Source organism: Arvicanthis niloticus, chromosome 1, assembly GCF_011762505.2.
Source record: "Arvicanthis niloticus isolate mArvNil1 chromosome 1, mArvNil1.pat.X, whole genome shotgun sequence".
Lineage (NCBI taxonomy): Eukaryota > Metazoa > Chordata > Mammalia > Rodentia > Muridae > Arvicanthis > Arvicanthis niloticus.
In genome coordinates this window covers 111,968,816-111,985,234 of record NC_047658.1, presented here as the reverse complement: position 1 = coordinate 111,985,234, position 16,419 = coordinate 111,968,816, and the positions used below count along the sequence as shown (strand labels likewise).

General features: G+C 46.8%; 1 protein-coding gene across 10 annotated transcripts in view; it reads left to right on the top strand.

The window, feature by feature from the left end:
- Positions 1-15,894, top strand: part of Ppp6r3 (protein phosphatase 6 regulatory subunit 3) — a 112,461-nt gene extending 96,567 nt beyond the window's left edge. For 4 of the 10 annotated variants that reach the window (XM_034497914.2, XM_034497886.2, XM_034497932.1 and 1 more), the window contains 6 exons: positions 329-450; positions 3,970-4,123; positions 4,641-4,747; positions 6,622-6,772; positions 11,864-11,983; positions 13,756-15,894. In XM_034497914.2, the coding sequence (XP_034353805.1) occupies positions 329-450; positions 3,970-4,123; positions 4,641-4,747; positions 6,622-6,772; positions 11,864-11,983; positions 13,756-13,807 (706 nt within the window). In that variant the 3' untranslated portion in view covers positions 13,808-15,894. Of the gene's footprint in view, positions 1-328; positions 451-3,969; positions 4,124-4,640; positions 4,748-6,621; positions 6,773-11,576; positions 11,595-11,863; positions 11,984-13,755 lie in introns of all 10 variants that reach the window. The other 6 variants (XM_034497922.2, XM_076914613.1, XM_034497878.2 and 3 more) reach the window with 3 other exon arrangements.
- Positions 15,895-16,419: the final 525 nt, after the last annotated feature.

Genomic DNA, 16,419 nt, shown 5'->3' with positions numbered 1-16,419 from the left:
GGCTGGCAGATCTCTTGGGTTCAAAGACAGCCAGGGCTACATAAAGAAATCTTGTCTTGAAAAAATGAACAAACAAGCAATAGAAGGGAAAGGAAGGGAGGGGAGAGGAAAGGAGAAAGGAAAAAGGAAAAGGGAAAGGGAAAAAGGGAAAAGGAAAGGAAAAAGGAAGGAAGGAAGAATCTAGAAGGATGCTTAGTATCTTTGGCACATACCAAACCTTCCTCTATGAAATGGTCATAGGCGGACATGGTCCAGTGATCTTTAAATTTTTCTGGACATGGCTGGTCTCTGATTAAGCAGCCTTAAATATTGCAGTGTTGTTTTGTAGCTCTGGCAGCACGGACAGTGAAGAAAGTACAGACTCTGAAGAAGAAGATGGGGCCAAACAAGACCTGTTTGAGTCCAGCAGTGCAAACACAGAGGACAAAATGGAGGTGGATCTGAATGAGCGTGAGTCACCCTGTCCTTATGAGTTAGTTCTAGTGCTTGAAATTGCCTGTTCCTGAAACTTGTGAAGAGTGACCTGTGGCATCTGAGATGGCCTCTGAGGCACAGTTGACCTAAAAGCACTGTTGCCACACCATGTGACATCCTTACAGGTTTGCATATCCAGAATATCATGTATGGAGGGACAAGTTGAATATACTCTGATCATTGTGTGATCATTGTCTTTACAAGACTAGCTGCGAGCATGGGGCCCCCACACCTCCCTCCAGTTCCAGGGGCTGATGCTATAACAGTGGAAAAGCCAAAGAGGGGCAGGAGGAGTGGTCAGTGATAACCCTGCCATTCCCTAATCATTCTCCGGAACTCCGTTCCAGAGTTCAGGCAGGTCATTCACAACTGCCTCCAGCTCTGTGGGATCTGATGCCCTCTTTTGACTGCCATGGGCACCTGTACAGAAAGACAGATGCATATATATATATTTTAAAAAAAGAGAGAACACAGGCCACAGAAATAAGGAAATAATTGTATATTATAGAGTCATGATTGGAGTGTACTAGAAGAACCAAATTAGGCTCAGGCAATTTTAAACATTTCTTTACAGTTTATTTGTGAAACTCCAAACCTTAGGCTTGTTCAGATGGTCCACATTTGCTTATAATGCCCTCCTGCTTATTAATTAGAAGACTTGAATCTGCTGTCTTTTAAAATGGTACTAACTTAAAAAAATAAAACTTGGGGGGTTGAGGGGTAGGGGAGTTGTTCATGTGAAAGCCACATGGTGTGACTGAAGACTTTCTCAAGCCCTCAAGCCTTACCCTGTCTCCATGGTGGCCTGTATGTCCTTGGTTCTTCATGAAGCCTCACAGACAGACATGACCTTAGCAGTCATCCTACAGATTTCCATAAGATTCCAGTTCTCCTCATTCCCCAGTTCTAAAGGTCTGTGTCCTCCAGCACAGGGCCTAGACTTCCCTGCCCTTAGGTTCAGGTCCCCATGTTTATGTAACAGACAGTAGGCCTGTAGTGGTGAATTGCCACAGTCTCTACCCTCTGCTTAGTGCCTCCTGGAAGTAGTAAGCACTCCTGCCAGGTGTAGAGAGAACTGCACCTGGCAGATCTTCCTGAAGGTGTGCCACCTCAGTGCCACTGACAAGGCCATTTGAAAATGGAGCATCCAGCAAGAAGGCAGGGTCCCACAAGCTGGTTAATGTGGCTAGTTATGTTTATATGTATATTATTTGTGGGTAAGGTAAGGCATCTCCTGAAGATCCTGTGACTTGGCCAGAATTACAGGTGGTTATGAACCAGCAACCTGTGTAGGTGCTAGGAACTGAACTTAGGTCCTCTAGCAGTTTGTGCTCTTAACCACTGAGCCATTCTCCAGCCCCAATAGTTGCCTTTTGAAAGGTTGTAGGGAACTGCTGAGCACTTTGCCAACAGAACTCAAGGCAGCAGTGAGAAAACTAGACTGGACAGCTGGGAGGTCATTGGGAGTCAGAAGGAGAAGGGAGCTCTGGCATCACCAAGGTTGCTTTCTCTTGGGCTCTGCTCCTGACACTTCACACATTTACTCTTTTGTGCAATAGCTCACTAGAGCTTTCTTATCTGTCCCTACCAAGCAGCCCTTATTGCCCTTGGTCTCAGTGTTGCTGATGTTTGGATCTGGCTAGTCTAGGTGGCTTAGACATTCGAAGTCATTATAGCAGTGTCATTTGGGACTGGTATTCCACTTGACAGTGTCCTTAAGTTCATTCCCTGATGTAGTTGGTACAGGATTATTATTATTTCTTCCTCTTCCTCTTCCTCTTCTTCTAATTATTATCTTTAATCTTTTTTATATAGTCCAGTTGTTATCTCCCTCCCATTCTACCCTCTAACAGTTTCTCATCCCATCCCTCCTCCCTCCCCAGTCTCCACAAAGATATCCCCACTTCACCCTCCACCAGAGGGAGGGATCTGGATGAGGGAGGGGAAAGGGGGAACATGATCAGCTATTAGTTGGGGGACAGCAGAATGAATGGAAATATGCAACCTAGGAATGTGGGAGGATTCTCTAGAATGTACCAGAGACCTGGGAGGTAAGAGAATCTCAGGACTCAAAGGGACCTTAGATGAAATGCCCAACAGTGGGGAAAGGGAACTTGTAGAGTCCACCTCCAGTAGAAAGAGAGGGTTTCAATCACGTAGGAGGGATGGGGTTGCCATCTCACAGTCAAAAACACTGACTCAGAATTGTTCTGTCTAAAAGAACTGCAGGGACAAAAATGAAGAGGAGACTAAGGAAAGGAGGACCAATGACAGACCTAAATTGGGATCCAGCTCAAGGGGAGGCTCCAAGGCCTGACACTATTACTGATTCTATGGTGTGCTTACAGACAGGAACCTAGCATGGCTGCCCTCCGAGAGGCCCAACAAGCAGCTGACTGAGACAGAGGCAGATACTTACACCCAACCAATGGACTGAAGGCAGGGATCTCCATGATTGAATTAGGGAAAAGGTGGAAGAAGTTGAAGAGGGCGACCCCATAGGATTTCTTCTTTTAAAACTAAAGATTTTTCCAGAATTTCTAGGCATTGTGACACATGTCTATAATCTCACCACTTGGGAGGTGCAAGAGAATAAGGAGTTTAGGGTCATTCTCACCCAGCAAAGTTGAGGCCAGCCTGCGCTGTAGATTTTGTATCAGAAAGGCACTAGAAAGAACTAGGAAGAGAAAAAGAAGTGTTAAAGGGTGGGGTGGGAGAGAGATGGACAGATTGACTCTGGAGGAAATGAGCTGGTATGACTTAACCATGTCTTTGTGTATGTGGAGGGGAGTGTCTGGGTGGTATTTGTGTTTACTTCAGAACCACAGGACAGCAGCCTCCGATTTCCTTGCTGTTTGGGAGAGGCTTTTTTTGTCAGCAGCTCTGAGACTCTACCCTCTAACACATGCCACATGCGTGTACGTGTGCATGAGCACACACCCTTCCCCGCAGTTCTGGGTTCTTTGTAGACTTTTGAGTAGTTTCTGCTGTTAGGCCTGGGGCACTAACTCTGGGAGGACTATCACACATCCCTAGAGTAGAGTTTCTTTTTCTGTAGTCTGAACTGTACAGTAAAGCCTACAGACTGGTCCCAGAACTTTGCATATGGTAAGCAGGAAAAATAACTTGGGTGGAATTTTTGTATGTACTTTGAATAATATTTCTATTGGGAAATATTCTTGGGAATTGAGTTGCTAGATAAAAAGCTACAAGTTTCCCCTTCCACTCCAGTGATTCTGCCGGCCCCACCCCCAGGGCTGCCTTGTTAACTTTTCTCCCATAGCAACTACTTCTTCTTATCTACTAACCTGATTTTAAAAAATAATTTCCATTTTGAGGGTATGCAAGGTCTGCCTCAGCTCAAGTAGATCTCCCAGCTCAGTTTCTTGAGTGTCTGGAATGGCAGACACACCCCACCATGCTCAGCGTCACAAAGACTCACTTGTTAAACTCAAGAGCTAAAGGCTCTAAAGGATAATCCTCCCCTCATTTCAGCACCCACCTGGTCGGCCAACTTTGACATCCCAATGGAAACCACCCACGGAGCTCCCTCAGACTCAGTGGGATCTGATGTCTGGAGCACAGAGGAGCCAATGCCAACTAAAGAGACAGGCTGGGCTTCTTTTTCAGAGTTCACATCCTCCCTGAGGTGAGCAAATTGTGTGCTTTCTTAAAGCCTTTGCAGAGGGAAGCAGGCAGTACATGGACTGTGTACCTTGTTATATTCTGCACCTTGTTTCACCTGAGCTGAGTAAGGATTAAGATTTAGCAGAGGTTGGAGCATACTGACCCAACTGAGCATGACAGCAAAGCAGAAGCTGCCCTGAGAAGATGGCACCTCTAGAGCTGTGAAACTTCAAATGCTCCACAGGTGGATCGAGGGGAGTCAGAGTGGGTGCCTGACTGACCCCTGTGGAAGGGCACAGCTGTAAGGCCAGTTCCAACTTTGCTGTGTATATGAGCTTGTCTCTCACTTGTCACCATCTAGTGCTGTGAGTGCTGACAGATCACTGTTGCCGTTCCTGTGTTTGTTTTACTCAGTGAGAGAGACCTTATTTCTCCTGTATAGCTTTGTCAACATTTGAATATTAGGGATTTCATGTTTCATTTTGTGTAACTGAGGTCTGTTCACACTGCTGACATCTATGTTTTCTCTTTTCTGAAAGCACAAAGGAGTCTTTAAGGAGTAATTCTCCTGTGGAAATGGAAACCAGCACTGAGCCCGTGGACCCCTTGACACCTGGTGCAGCTGCCTTGGCCACTCAGCCAGAGGGTGAGTGCAGTGTGACAATGCTCACAGCAGGCAGGACAGACCAGACCAGGCTTGGGCTCAGACCAAAAGGAGGCAGGAAAATAAGAGAGTGGCTCTGATGTCTGTTGGTCATCACAGTAGAAGGAAGAAGAAACTATCTTGACAGAACCACAAAACAAGGATTCTAGAAGGAGTTGGGTACCAAGTATCAGTCCTGTCAGTGTTGAGGATAGGTAGTTATCTGTCTTAGTTAGTTAAGGTTTTACTGCTGTGAACAGACACCATGACCAAGGCAAGTCTTATAAGGACAACATTTAATTGGGGTTGGCTTACAGGTTCAGAGGTTCAGTCCAGTATCATCAAGGCGGGAGCAGGATAGCATCCAGGCAGTCATGGTGCAGGAAGAGCTAAGAGTTCTACGTCTTCATCTGAAGGCTGCTAGTAGAGTACTGGCTTCCAGGAAGCTAGGATGAGGGTCTCAAAGCCCATGCCTACAGTGACACACGTATTCCAACAGGACCACACCTTCTAATAGTGCCATTCCCTGGGCCAAGCATACACAAGCCATCACAGTATCTAAACCCAGAGAGAAGAGGAAGCATAATACCCAGGGTAGAAAAGACCAGACTAGACACTGTGCCTCCATCCTGTACCTGAGTACCTTCTGGAATTCTACTAAGGCACAAGGGACTGTTACCCTGCTCTAGGTTGTGGGCCTGGTTTTTCCTTCCTATATGAAGTGGTCATAGGTGTCTGAATCCTAGGGGGCTGTATCACTGCTCAGAATATTTACCTGTGTTCCTTGGACTGAGCCTGAACCGTTTGTAGACTGGTGAAGAGCCATTTGGGAGAGTGTGACATGAGCAGTGTGTGGTAGGGATTGGATGTGTGTGGAGACAAGAGCCTCAGGAAGGAACAAAGTGGTGAGTTTCTGGGAAAAGAAAGAGGAAGTGAGCAGGGGCCCCAGAAGAAAAACAGAAAAGTGATGGGAACATTATCACTCCGAACATTTGAGCCCACAAAAGTTGTGTCAGAGCTTTGTTGTCTGGTATTCTAGTTTGATTTTGTTGTGTGATGAGACTTCCGACAAGAAGCAACATAGGAAAGGAGAAGCTCCAGTTACCTACGGCTCCAGGCTATTCAGTCCATCATTTTAGGGAGCAAAGCAGGAGCTCAACCACCTGGCCATGTTGCATCCACAGTCATGAGCAGAGAGAGCATAATCACCACCTTGCTGGCTGCTGGCGTCCTCAGCCAGCCTTCCTCTCTTATACACAGTAGAGAGCCTGGCCCACAGTTGGCTAGATCCTCCCCCATCAGTTAATATCCCTAGAATCCCCCACAGACTCACCTGATAGACTTATTCAGTTGAGACTCTCTAAACTGTAGCAGCTTAACATCTAAAACATCATTGGAGCTGGTTTAGTGGCTAAGGAGCTAGAGGCACAGAGTAGTCTCCTGTCCCTGGGGCTATACGGATTGGAAGTCAGGATGGGGACACTGGTTCAGATCTAGAAATCTGACAAGTCCACGCTCATAACCATTCAACATACCATGTGGCTTCCTGTTGTAGAACAAAGAAGGAAAGATTCCCCAGACCCATTCTCCTGTGTTGTAGAGTGGGTGTAGCAGCAGTGGAAGGAAGCTGGGACCATATGGACACAGAGCTAGGAAGATTCTTTCAAATTTGCAGCCATCCACTGAGGAAAACCTGTGAGTGAGCCACCCTGGTGGGCATTTGTAAGAGCCAGGTGCCCTTCAAGAGCAAGGCAGAGCTGCCACTCTTAACATCTTGAAGTCGTAGACAGGACTAAGGCATGGGAGTTTGAGTCAAGAGGAGACTGAGCTCCAGGGTAGGGTTGGTATATGTGACCATCCTTTGTGTGCACTTTCAGCACCAGGCAGTGTGGCCATGGAAGCCAGCTCAGATGGGGAAGAGGATGCTGAGAGTACAGACAAGGTAACTGAGACCGTGATGAATGGCGGCATGAAGGAAACACTCAGCCTCACTGTAGACGCCAAGACAGAGACTGCAGTCTTCAAAAGGTAACCAGAGCCTAGGGCTCCTACGGTGACAACTTGTCGGGAGGAAATGGGGAAGAAACTAAACAAACTAGACATTTCTAGATCCAACTGAGTACTCAAAGGCTAGCTTTCCATCCTTCTAATATCTCCATCAGTGTTAGATGGGCAGCTTGAACCCCTAAAGTGCAGTTTTCCTTGTGTGTGTTGTCTTCAGAGTCTAGCAAATTGGCAGTGTTCAGGTAATTGATACAGCTTTGCTCATGATAGAAACTAACATGGACAGAGGCCGCAGATCCTACTTGTCTACCCAAGGTGTAGTAGCATACAGACAGATTGGATTCTGTAACTGTAATGCAATTATTGTAACTCAGCAGCAATAGGATAATAACCTATTATCCTAACAACCCAGACTTGATTTGAAAACAGACTCAGCTCTCCATCTCATGAGATAGAAATTTAAATCTGAAAATTGTAGAGGGTAACAGAAACACTTCTATTAAGATTTGGGCCTGATCACAGAAGTCATCTTTCACTGCCTAATGAGGGCGCTATAAGACAAAATCATGAACTAGAGAATTGGATGATAGGATAATGCCATATATGGCAAATGCGATCAACACTCTCCTATTAAAAGCTTACACACTAGGGGCTGAAGAGGTAGTTCAGTTGGTAAAGGGCTTCCTCTTGCAAGAGGGAGGACCTGAGTTTGATCCTGAGCCTTCACGTACAAGCTGGGTATGGTGACACGCACTGGGGAGGCAGAAACAGATGGAGTCCTATGGCTCGGTGGACCCCAAGTCCCAGTGTGAGGAACTAAAAAAACAAGGCGAATGGCTCCTTAAACACCTAAGGCTGAGCTCTGACCTCTGTCTGCACACTCACATATGTGCACGTACACAAACAAATACACACTTGTATACATACAGTGAAACAGCCCAGCAGGTAAATAAATTTACCATACAGGCTTGATGACTGGATTTTGGTCCCTGGAGCCCATGGAAGGAGAGAACAGAATCCTGAAAGTTGTCCTCTAAGACATACACATATACCTCACACATACACATATATATTAAAGTATTTTTTTAAAAAAAGATTAGCAAACAAAACCCAGCCAACTTGTTTTTCCCATTTTAGTTTATGTGTATGGATGTTTTGCCTGCATATTGTGCCTTCATCACATGTGTTCAGAGACTAGAAAAGGGAGGGGTTCAGGTCGATTAGACTGGAGCTGTAGATGGTTATAAGGCACATATGAATGCTGGAAATTGAGCATAAGTCCCCTAGAAGAGCAGTCAGCTCTCTTAACCACTGAACTCTTTCTAGCCCCCAAACAAAAAGAGTAAAACAAAAAATACCAAAACAAAACTTAAACAAAAATTACACACATACACAAAACCATGAACTTCATTTTTATTTATTATACTGGAGATTTCTGAAGAGAAGTTTGAAGATTGCTTAAGCAAGTCCAAACATTATACACCATTACCAGACAGCTCAGTACTGCAGAGGCATCTGCCAAGTCAGAATGACCTTTAGGTTCAGGAAGAGTGCCTAGAAGGGATTTGTTCCAGACACTCTCACAGTACAGGTGGAAACTCAAGGTTTCTAGTTGGCCTAGGTAAGACCTGCCGCCACCTGTGCCGTCATCTCCAGACACATGGGCATTGAAGCTGTGATGTCACTGCACTTGAAGAGTGGGCCACAATGATGGAGGGAAAGGAGGTGGTGCTAGCGCCTTTGCCTAGCATGCACGACGCTGTGTTCGTCACCAGCACTATTTTAAAAAGAAAGGAAAAATCCAGTCCCCCTAAGTGCCTTTTAAAGCAACTGCAGGAGCATTATGAAAAGAATACAAGTACAAGCTGGGGAGGCGGGGGTCCACAATTCCACAGGTGGAGTGCTTACTGTGTATGTATGAGGACACTTTAGTTTGGATCCCCAACATCTATGTAAAAGGTTAGCACAGCTATATGCAACTGTAATCCGGAAGGACAGGCAGATCTGGAAATTTCCTGACTATCCAGCCTAGCTTAAATAGTGAGCTTCAGGTTCATGGAGAGACAGTGGCCCAAATAATCTGAGGAACAGTTGAAGACATGCAGCATCAGCCTTTTGATCTTCACCAGTGCATATATGGGCAAGTATACACAGTCATATGTCACACCCACATAAGCGAGATACCAGCTATGCTTAGTGGCACGTGCCTGTCACCTCAGCTCCGGGAAATTCAGGCCAGAAAGTCACTGTTCCTCATCCGGCTGCATGTTGTTTAAAACACATTCATAAGAGAAGGCCTGTATATGTCAGTGCTGGTGCTCTTCCTTCTCTAGGCACTCTGCCTGTGTCGGGCTTCAAGCAGCTCTCTCCTCTCAAGAACCCTGTGAGGTACAGCTATGAGTCTTGTCCATACTTTCCAGGTGAAGAGCTAGGCACTAGAGCCAAAGAGTATACCAGAATCTCCTGAGAGTCAACAGAGGAAAAGGTAGAATATACTTCTGACCTATGGGCAGAATAGCATTTCTTTTCAAAACAAGTAAAGGTGGCTGGGGAGACAGCTCTGTGGTTAAGGATGCTTTCTGCTCTTCCAGACGACCCAAGTTCAGTTCCTAGCATCCATGTCAGGCAGCCCATAGCTGTCTGTGGCTCCAGCTCCAGGGATCTGATGCCTCTGTCTTCCTAGGGAACCTGCACTCATGTACACACATTCAAATGTAGACAGACACACCTACTCATAATTAAGTATAAACTTAAAAATTAGGAAAACAACAAAAAAATATGAAAACAACTTGCTCAGTGGTGGTGCATGTCTTTAATTCCAGCTCTCAGGAGGCAGAGACAGGCTGATCTCTGAGTTCAAAGCTAGCCTGCTCTACAGAGTAAATTCCAAGACAGCCAGGGCTACACAAAGAAACCCTGGAGGGAGGGGAGGGGAAGAAAAGAAGAAAAAAGAACAAGGGGCAGGAGGCTATAGAGACAGTTCAGAGGTTAAGAGCACTGGCCACTCTTGCAGGGGGTTTGATTCCCAACACCCACATGGAGGCTCACAACCGTCTGTAACTTCAGTTCCAGGAAATTGCACACCTTCTGACCTCCATGTGCACCAGGCATGCACATTGTGCACAGATTTACATGCATGCAAAATACTCAATGCATATAAGGTAAAAATAATAAAGCAAGAAACTATAATGCACAAAAAATTGAGATGATCACATTACTGTTAAAAGTTTCTAGTCAGTGATTAAGAAACAGAGAACAGGTTGGGGGGAAAACATGTAGTGCCTGCACAAGAGACTGGAATTTAGTATTCAAAGAATTCCTATATGCTAATAAGAACAAGAAAGTCTACTGATGGTGGTGATCTCAGTAATAACCAGTGCCAGTCAAGGACTGAGGACAGTACTGGGCCTGTCTGGGCTATGTAGAAAAAATAGTCTGTGTAAGGCAGACTATCTTACAGCCTAGGCTGCCCTGAAATCTCTGTGAAGATAATCTTGAATTTGTGATCTTCTTAACTCCACCTCAAATCCTGAGGAGGTGACCTAGGGCTCTGTGCAGTGCATTCAAATGAGACTCCAGCCTAAGTCATAAGCTTGAGACTAGTCGGGCAACAGAGCGAGGGAGGGCTGTCTCAAAAAGAGAAGGAAGAAGGTGGGGTAAGCGGGGGAACTTAAGTAGAATATGAGCAAACAATAGCAGTTTATAGGCAGGAAAGGTAAAAAGACTAAAAAGTAAAGCTGTATTCTAAGTCACTGTAGAAATGAGAGCGGGCACCACTTGAGGAGATTGGAAAGGGACTTAGGTAGGGAAATGGGCCTTGATAGTGGGAAAGTTTGTCTGTAAGTGAGGGTTCTTTGCTGATAAAAAGATGGCCCACTTTTTTTCCCCCTGGGTATACCACCCTGAGAAATGCCAGTGCTGGTGGGTCCTTTGTGGCTGTAGGGAGCCAGAGAGAGGTGCATGTTCATGAGCATCATACCTTTTGCTCAGGAGCATGTGGCACTTCAGATGTGCAGTATTCAAACAAATAGACATTGGATTCAGGTCCAGGCTCATGGCTTGGAGTAAACATGTAGTGATGGGTACGTACATTACAATAGTTGCCTTGCAGGGAAAGGAGTAGAAGAGGGGTGAGAAAAGGGAGTTGACAGAGAAGTCTTGGGGGTGAGTGTAGCGTGGTGGGACAGTACATGTTTAGCATGCTAATGCCCTGGCTCTTCCACCACTGTGGAAAGTCTGAGTGTCAGACCTATGCCAGCCCTGTAAGTTGTGAGTAGCCTGGTAAGCTGCCCCAAAGTCAGAAAATTCAATGTGCAAGTCCAGGCCAAGGCTTGGATCTGAGACATGCCTTCCTTTTGGAATCCATTTGAACTGGGTAGCGTGTGAATTCAGGTAGAGCAAAGCACAGCTAAGCTTCCAGCTCCTAGAGTCAGAAATACGCTTGCTGTCTTTCCACCAATAGCTGCCCCTGGGCAACGCTGGCTCCCATTCTCTGCTGCTCCTGCTCTTGGCTCCTTGCTCCTTCCTAGTGTCTGCTCTTAGCATGCCCTACTGGAGAGCAGCAGAAGGCTTTCCACCTGGCTTAGCAGTGGGTACCTCTTGCCTGAGGCAAGGCTGCAAGCCAGGAGCACGTGCGAGTGGTGGGCCTGGCCTTGAGCGCACGGTGGAACTAAAGGCTCCTGTTCCTTCAAACAGGTTCTCTTCACACCTCCACCGACTCTGCGGGGTGCCATGTGCAGTCGTGGACATGTTTCCCCAATTCCTCATTTCTAGGAGTGTTCTGAAACTCTTGTACGTTTCTTTTTCTGTTTTGCACACTTGGCCTCAGAGTGTTGAAGTCCTACCGGTATGTACGGTGACACGGACCGCTCTTTCTCAGACACCAGCCACATTACTACATTGTCCCTCTCAGTTCCCACCTGCGTGTGGCCCTTTCCTCTCGTGGTTCCCCAGTCACTGTCTGCATTTCTGTGATCCTTCCACCCTGAGCATGCTCAGCCCCAGGGCTTGCCACCGTGGCAGTCATGACTTCAGAGCCATTTGCATGTGACCTCATCCTCTGGCCCTGGACATTGTACCTAGTATGTAATGCACCTATCTTCCTCTCTCTTGTAGTGAGGAAGAGAAACTGTCTACCTCTCAAGATGCTGCTTGCAAAGATGCAGAAGAGACCCCCGAGCCAGCAGAGGCCAAGTGCTCAGCTCCCCGGGCCCCCAGCAGTAGTCCTGAGCAAAGGTACCCACCCTGCCTGTGCCCTCTGAAGGGTCTACCCTGCCTCTGCTTGACATCTGGAAGGTAGAAGGGAGTCAGCTGTTAAGGGTGGAGGCTTGAAAGGTCTTTGCAGCTGTGCCCAAACCTTTAGCAGTGTGCTAGGGCACAGTGCCATTTCTCAGGTCTCTAGTAGTCAACTGTCCAAGCCATGCTCTAAGAAACAGCACTTACCTGTACAGCCGGAATACCTGGCTCCAGCTTAGATGATTGAGAACGCTGGCTCTGCAGGAAGGTTCTGGGGAGGAGTGATTGCTCAGGCCGAACTCAAGTTTTGGAGGCCGTGCTTTGAATGGTGTTAAGCCCTTCAGGATTGGAGTCCTCAGTGGTCCTGTGAACTGCCTCATTTCCTCATCACACTATGACACCAGAGAACTTGTCTGAGGCCCTTTGCCATGTACTGCAAAATACTTCAGCCCTGAAGGAGTGTCCCCATTGGATCAATCCCTAGAGGGCTGATAGCTGTGGGTGGGTGTACCTTAGTGACATGGCCCAACTGCCAAAGCTATGTGATTTGTATGTGGTGTTTTCTTTCTAGTTACTTTTTGCTTAGATTGAGCCAGTGGTCTGAAGGGATAGACCAAGCCAAGGCCTCAGCTGCAGAGGGCCCACACCCATACACTCAGCCTGAAAGGTGGAGCCAGGTGACCAAGGATTCGTAGGAGCCTATATCAGAAGATGAATGGGCATACGCTCTGGACAGCAAGGAACTTTGTTCAGCTCCTCTCAGAGCTCACTTTTCTGATAAAAAAAATATATAAGATGCGTATTCCTTCTGGAAGGAATAACGTGACCTTTAAAGCAATTGCAGAGGCATTGGACTTTCTCCTGGCTAGACTCCCCAGTGGGCTGTGCTCTGCAGAAAGCAATGCAGATGAGAAAGAGTGCAGATGGCAGCCTTTGCCAGTCTCACACTGCTCTGGGGCTGGGCCTTGCCAGGCCATTCTTTACTTCAGTCTGAGGACTTTCCAGTGCCACCGTGCGAGGCTACACCAGTGTGCTCTCGCTGCACACATCACCCTTATAACGCCCTGCTTAGGCATTATTGTTCCCTTTCTGCTGGGGAGAAAACAGGACTGAGAAGTTAAGAAACTTATTTAAAAGCATACGGCTTGTGAAGTACAGGTGCACCCACACCCAGCTCTGTCTGGCTCTAGAATCTCAGTCCCTGTGCCTCACTATGTGAGGCACCATCATGTGTAATTAGAGTGGAATATTGGGGGCACCTCCTGGTTCCTGTTAATGGCTGGCAGGCCTCCAGTGGGGAAGGCAGTCCAGTTAAAAAGTGTTTGTGTGCTTCTGGCCACAGCCTTGCCAAACTTGTTCAAGTGCCATGGTTGTGGTTTTGGCAGAAGACCCATTTCTGCTGTCTCTCTAGAGCTGCTTTATGTCTGTGCTGCTTCTGCTCTGTGGGAGCCAGCATCTGGCTGTGCCCCTTTGTTCTCAGTAGTTATCTTCTGCACAGGCCTTTCTCCTTCCCATTTCCTAGCAGAGCTCTGCTTTCCAGGTGGAAGTCAGTTTGCACCCCTAGAGGACAGCAGGGTTTCCAAAGCATGCAGCTGGGACCAGCAGCATTAATGCTAAGTAAACTGTTGTGTGAACTGAACGTGTTTGCATGCAGTTCTGAGAAGCTGACTTGGGAGCGTCCACTGCCACTGGCAGCCATGTGGAGGGTGGTCAAAGCTAACTTCGCCCTGCTCAGCTTCCAGTGCCTCAGGGGTCTGTCTCCTTCTCTGCAGGACTGACCAGCCAAGCATGCCAAGCGACACGTCAGTTAATGGCCCTGTATGATGAGTGATGTCCACTGCTGCTGACTGAAGACTGCAGGCCACCACCACCCAGGGGCTCTGGAGGGCTCACCCAGAGCTACCAAGCCACCACTACTGCACTCTGCAAGGGATCAGGACCAGCAACCTTTATATTCTAGATTCTAAGACATTGTACAGAGAAATTCAGACGTGTAAAAATATTGCACATTGACAAATACCAAGAATTTTTGCGTATGTTTATATTGTATTGATCTAAATACTGGGTAGCCTGTGACACCAGATCTTGCCGCCCATGTAATAATAGTAATGATACATAGTTCAGATGGTTGTAAGAATAGTTTTATAAAGTGATACACAGATCTATTGTATTCGAAACATAACTATTTGACAATTATTAGTGTGACCAAAGTATTAGGCAGTTTTCATACATTTTCCACCTTGTACAAAATTCTGAACTCATTTTTCTTCCAGGTTGGCATGGAGCTGTCAATGGAAAAGCCCTCTGCGTGTTATTTTGGTTGTTCTGACTTACAAAGTGATTTTGAATAAGAAATACTTGGTGTTTTTTTTATAACCCACTTTCAATTGGTAACTGTTTTCTGTATTGTTTCAGGCGGATCAAATGCGTGAGTCTTGGTGGAGATTAAGTATTTATTGCTACAACTTAGTTGATGAATTGCTGTTCTTGTAAAGCCATATGTTCTGTTAAGGTCTGGTTTGCTCAGAGTGTTTCTTTCTGCAGGTGAAACACTAGAATATCAGAGTGTACATGGCTGTGGTTAGATTTTTTTCAGGGGTGGGGGGTGGTGTTTGTTTTTTGTTTTGTTTTGGTAGTTCATCCGCCTTTTAACCCATTCACCAAAATGTCCCTTGTTGGCAAGTATCACTGATGGCCATTTCAGAGTGGTCTGCATCCACACTGCTCTGTGTCACAGAGGTGAGTCGGGAAATGCTCATGCTGGTGACGGGGAGAGTGTGCCCATCAGGTGGGCTGGCTGTAACACAATCACAACCTGGCTTCCGAGCATGTTCCTTGTTTTACTGTACCTTGTGAGGGTTTCACTTGTAAACCAGTGGATTTTAGAACTGGTTTGTGTGTATATAGTGATTATGGATACTAATTCAATGTAATTTATAATTTTCTATGTCAGCGTAAACACATCCTCGCCTCCTCCAACAGCTGAAGCAATGGCCTGGGCACTGCCATGGCGTCTGGTGAGGGGCTCAGTCACCACGGCGTCTGGTGAGGGGCTCAGTCACCTCGCCTCTTGCACTTTTAGATGCAGATCAATTTTTCATTCTATAATAGAAAATATTCACATATTTTTACATCATTTGTTTTTTCCTGACCAGTATTTAAAACCAAAAGGATATTCTGAAAAATGGCCAACAAGTTTTTTAGAACCAGCATCCCAAGCAGTGTGCCTACATGACATCGTGTATGGAGATAGAGTCAAGTGTCCAATGCCTTACTCCTTACTCGCTTCTCACTGTACACAGTGCAAGGGACCACCTCAGGTGGCCGAGGCAGGCCTGGTCACCAGGCTCAGTGGGCAGCAGGAGGCCCTGGGACTGGTGGCGAGGGGCTCGGTGGCCTGTGCATGCCCGCTCAGGACCCTTCAGTTACAGCTCCTTCAGAAGAGACTGCGTTCTCTGGAATCTGGTGCCACCAGAGGACAGGGCTCCTTCTGCTCGTCTCAGGGATGGTTGACCTGCGTGGCCCAGGACCTCACATTGCTGGCGGATGGCATGCTCCTGTCTCACCCGGTGACAAGCTTTGCTGACCACAGCCAGGATTTGGCTCCTTGTCAGCCCACACTGCCTCCTTGCTGTGGATTGGGCTGGCTTTTCTGTCCCACTGTCCACTGGGAAAGGAACACTTGGGTGTTGTGCTTGGGAAAGGACTTGGGTTTGCTTGTCTTGGGGAGAGGCTGTGAGGGTGAAAGGTGTGTTGGGTTGGAGGGTGCCAGCCAGGGCTTGTCATGAGTCCCTGCTCCTTTTCATTTCTGTGTATTGGCCGAATGAATTGCAAGACTAACAGATGTCTACAGTACAATACCTGTATCACAAGTAATAACAAAATAAAGCCTGATGCTTTGTTTCTAGAAAGTTCCTCTTGAGCCTTTTTGGAGTTCTAGCAGCCACATTGTGAGTGAGCCTGTGCCAAGAGTCCTCTTGAGCTTTCATCTGTCCTTGGCTCTTGAGCGTGCCAGCTCCTGGAGAAGCACTGCCATGGCCCACGCACACCCTCAGTCACCAGTATCTGACACTTGGTGCTTGGTACATTTTTGCTAAGAGGGAACCACCACCACCTGTCATCTTGAGATAGTCTGCCTGGTCCTCTATCTTGTCAGCTTTCCATGTCTCACTCCCTGCCCTGCCTGCTATTCTTGCCAGCAAACAGCATTAGTGACAGTTCTAAGATTGCCATTGTTGTCTTTAGAGTATTCCCTGCTAAGCACATGGTGCAGGAAGAGACAACTTTTGGGTTGTTTTTTGAGGCTGTATCTCTATATAGTCCTGACTATTCTGGAACTTGATGTGGACCAGGCTGGCCTTGAACTCAGAGATCCTTCTGGCTCTGCCTATAGTCTTTTGGGATTAATGGTGTCTGCCAGTGTACCTGGCTAAAGT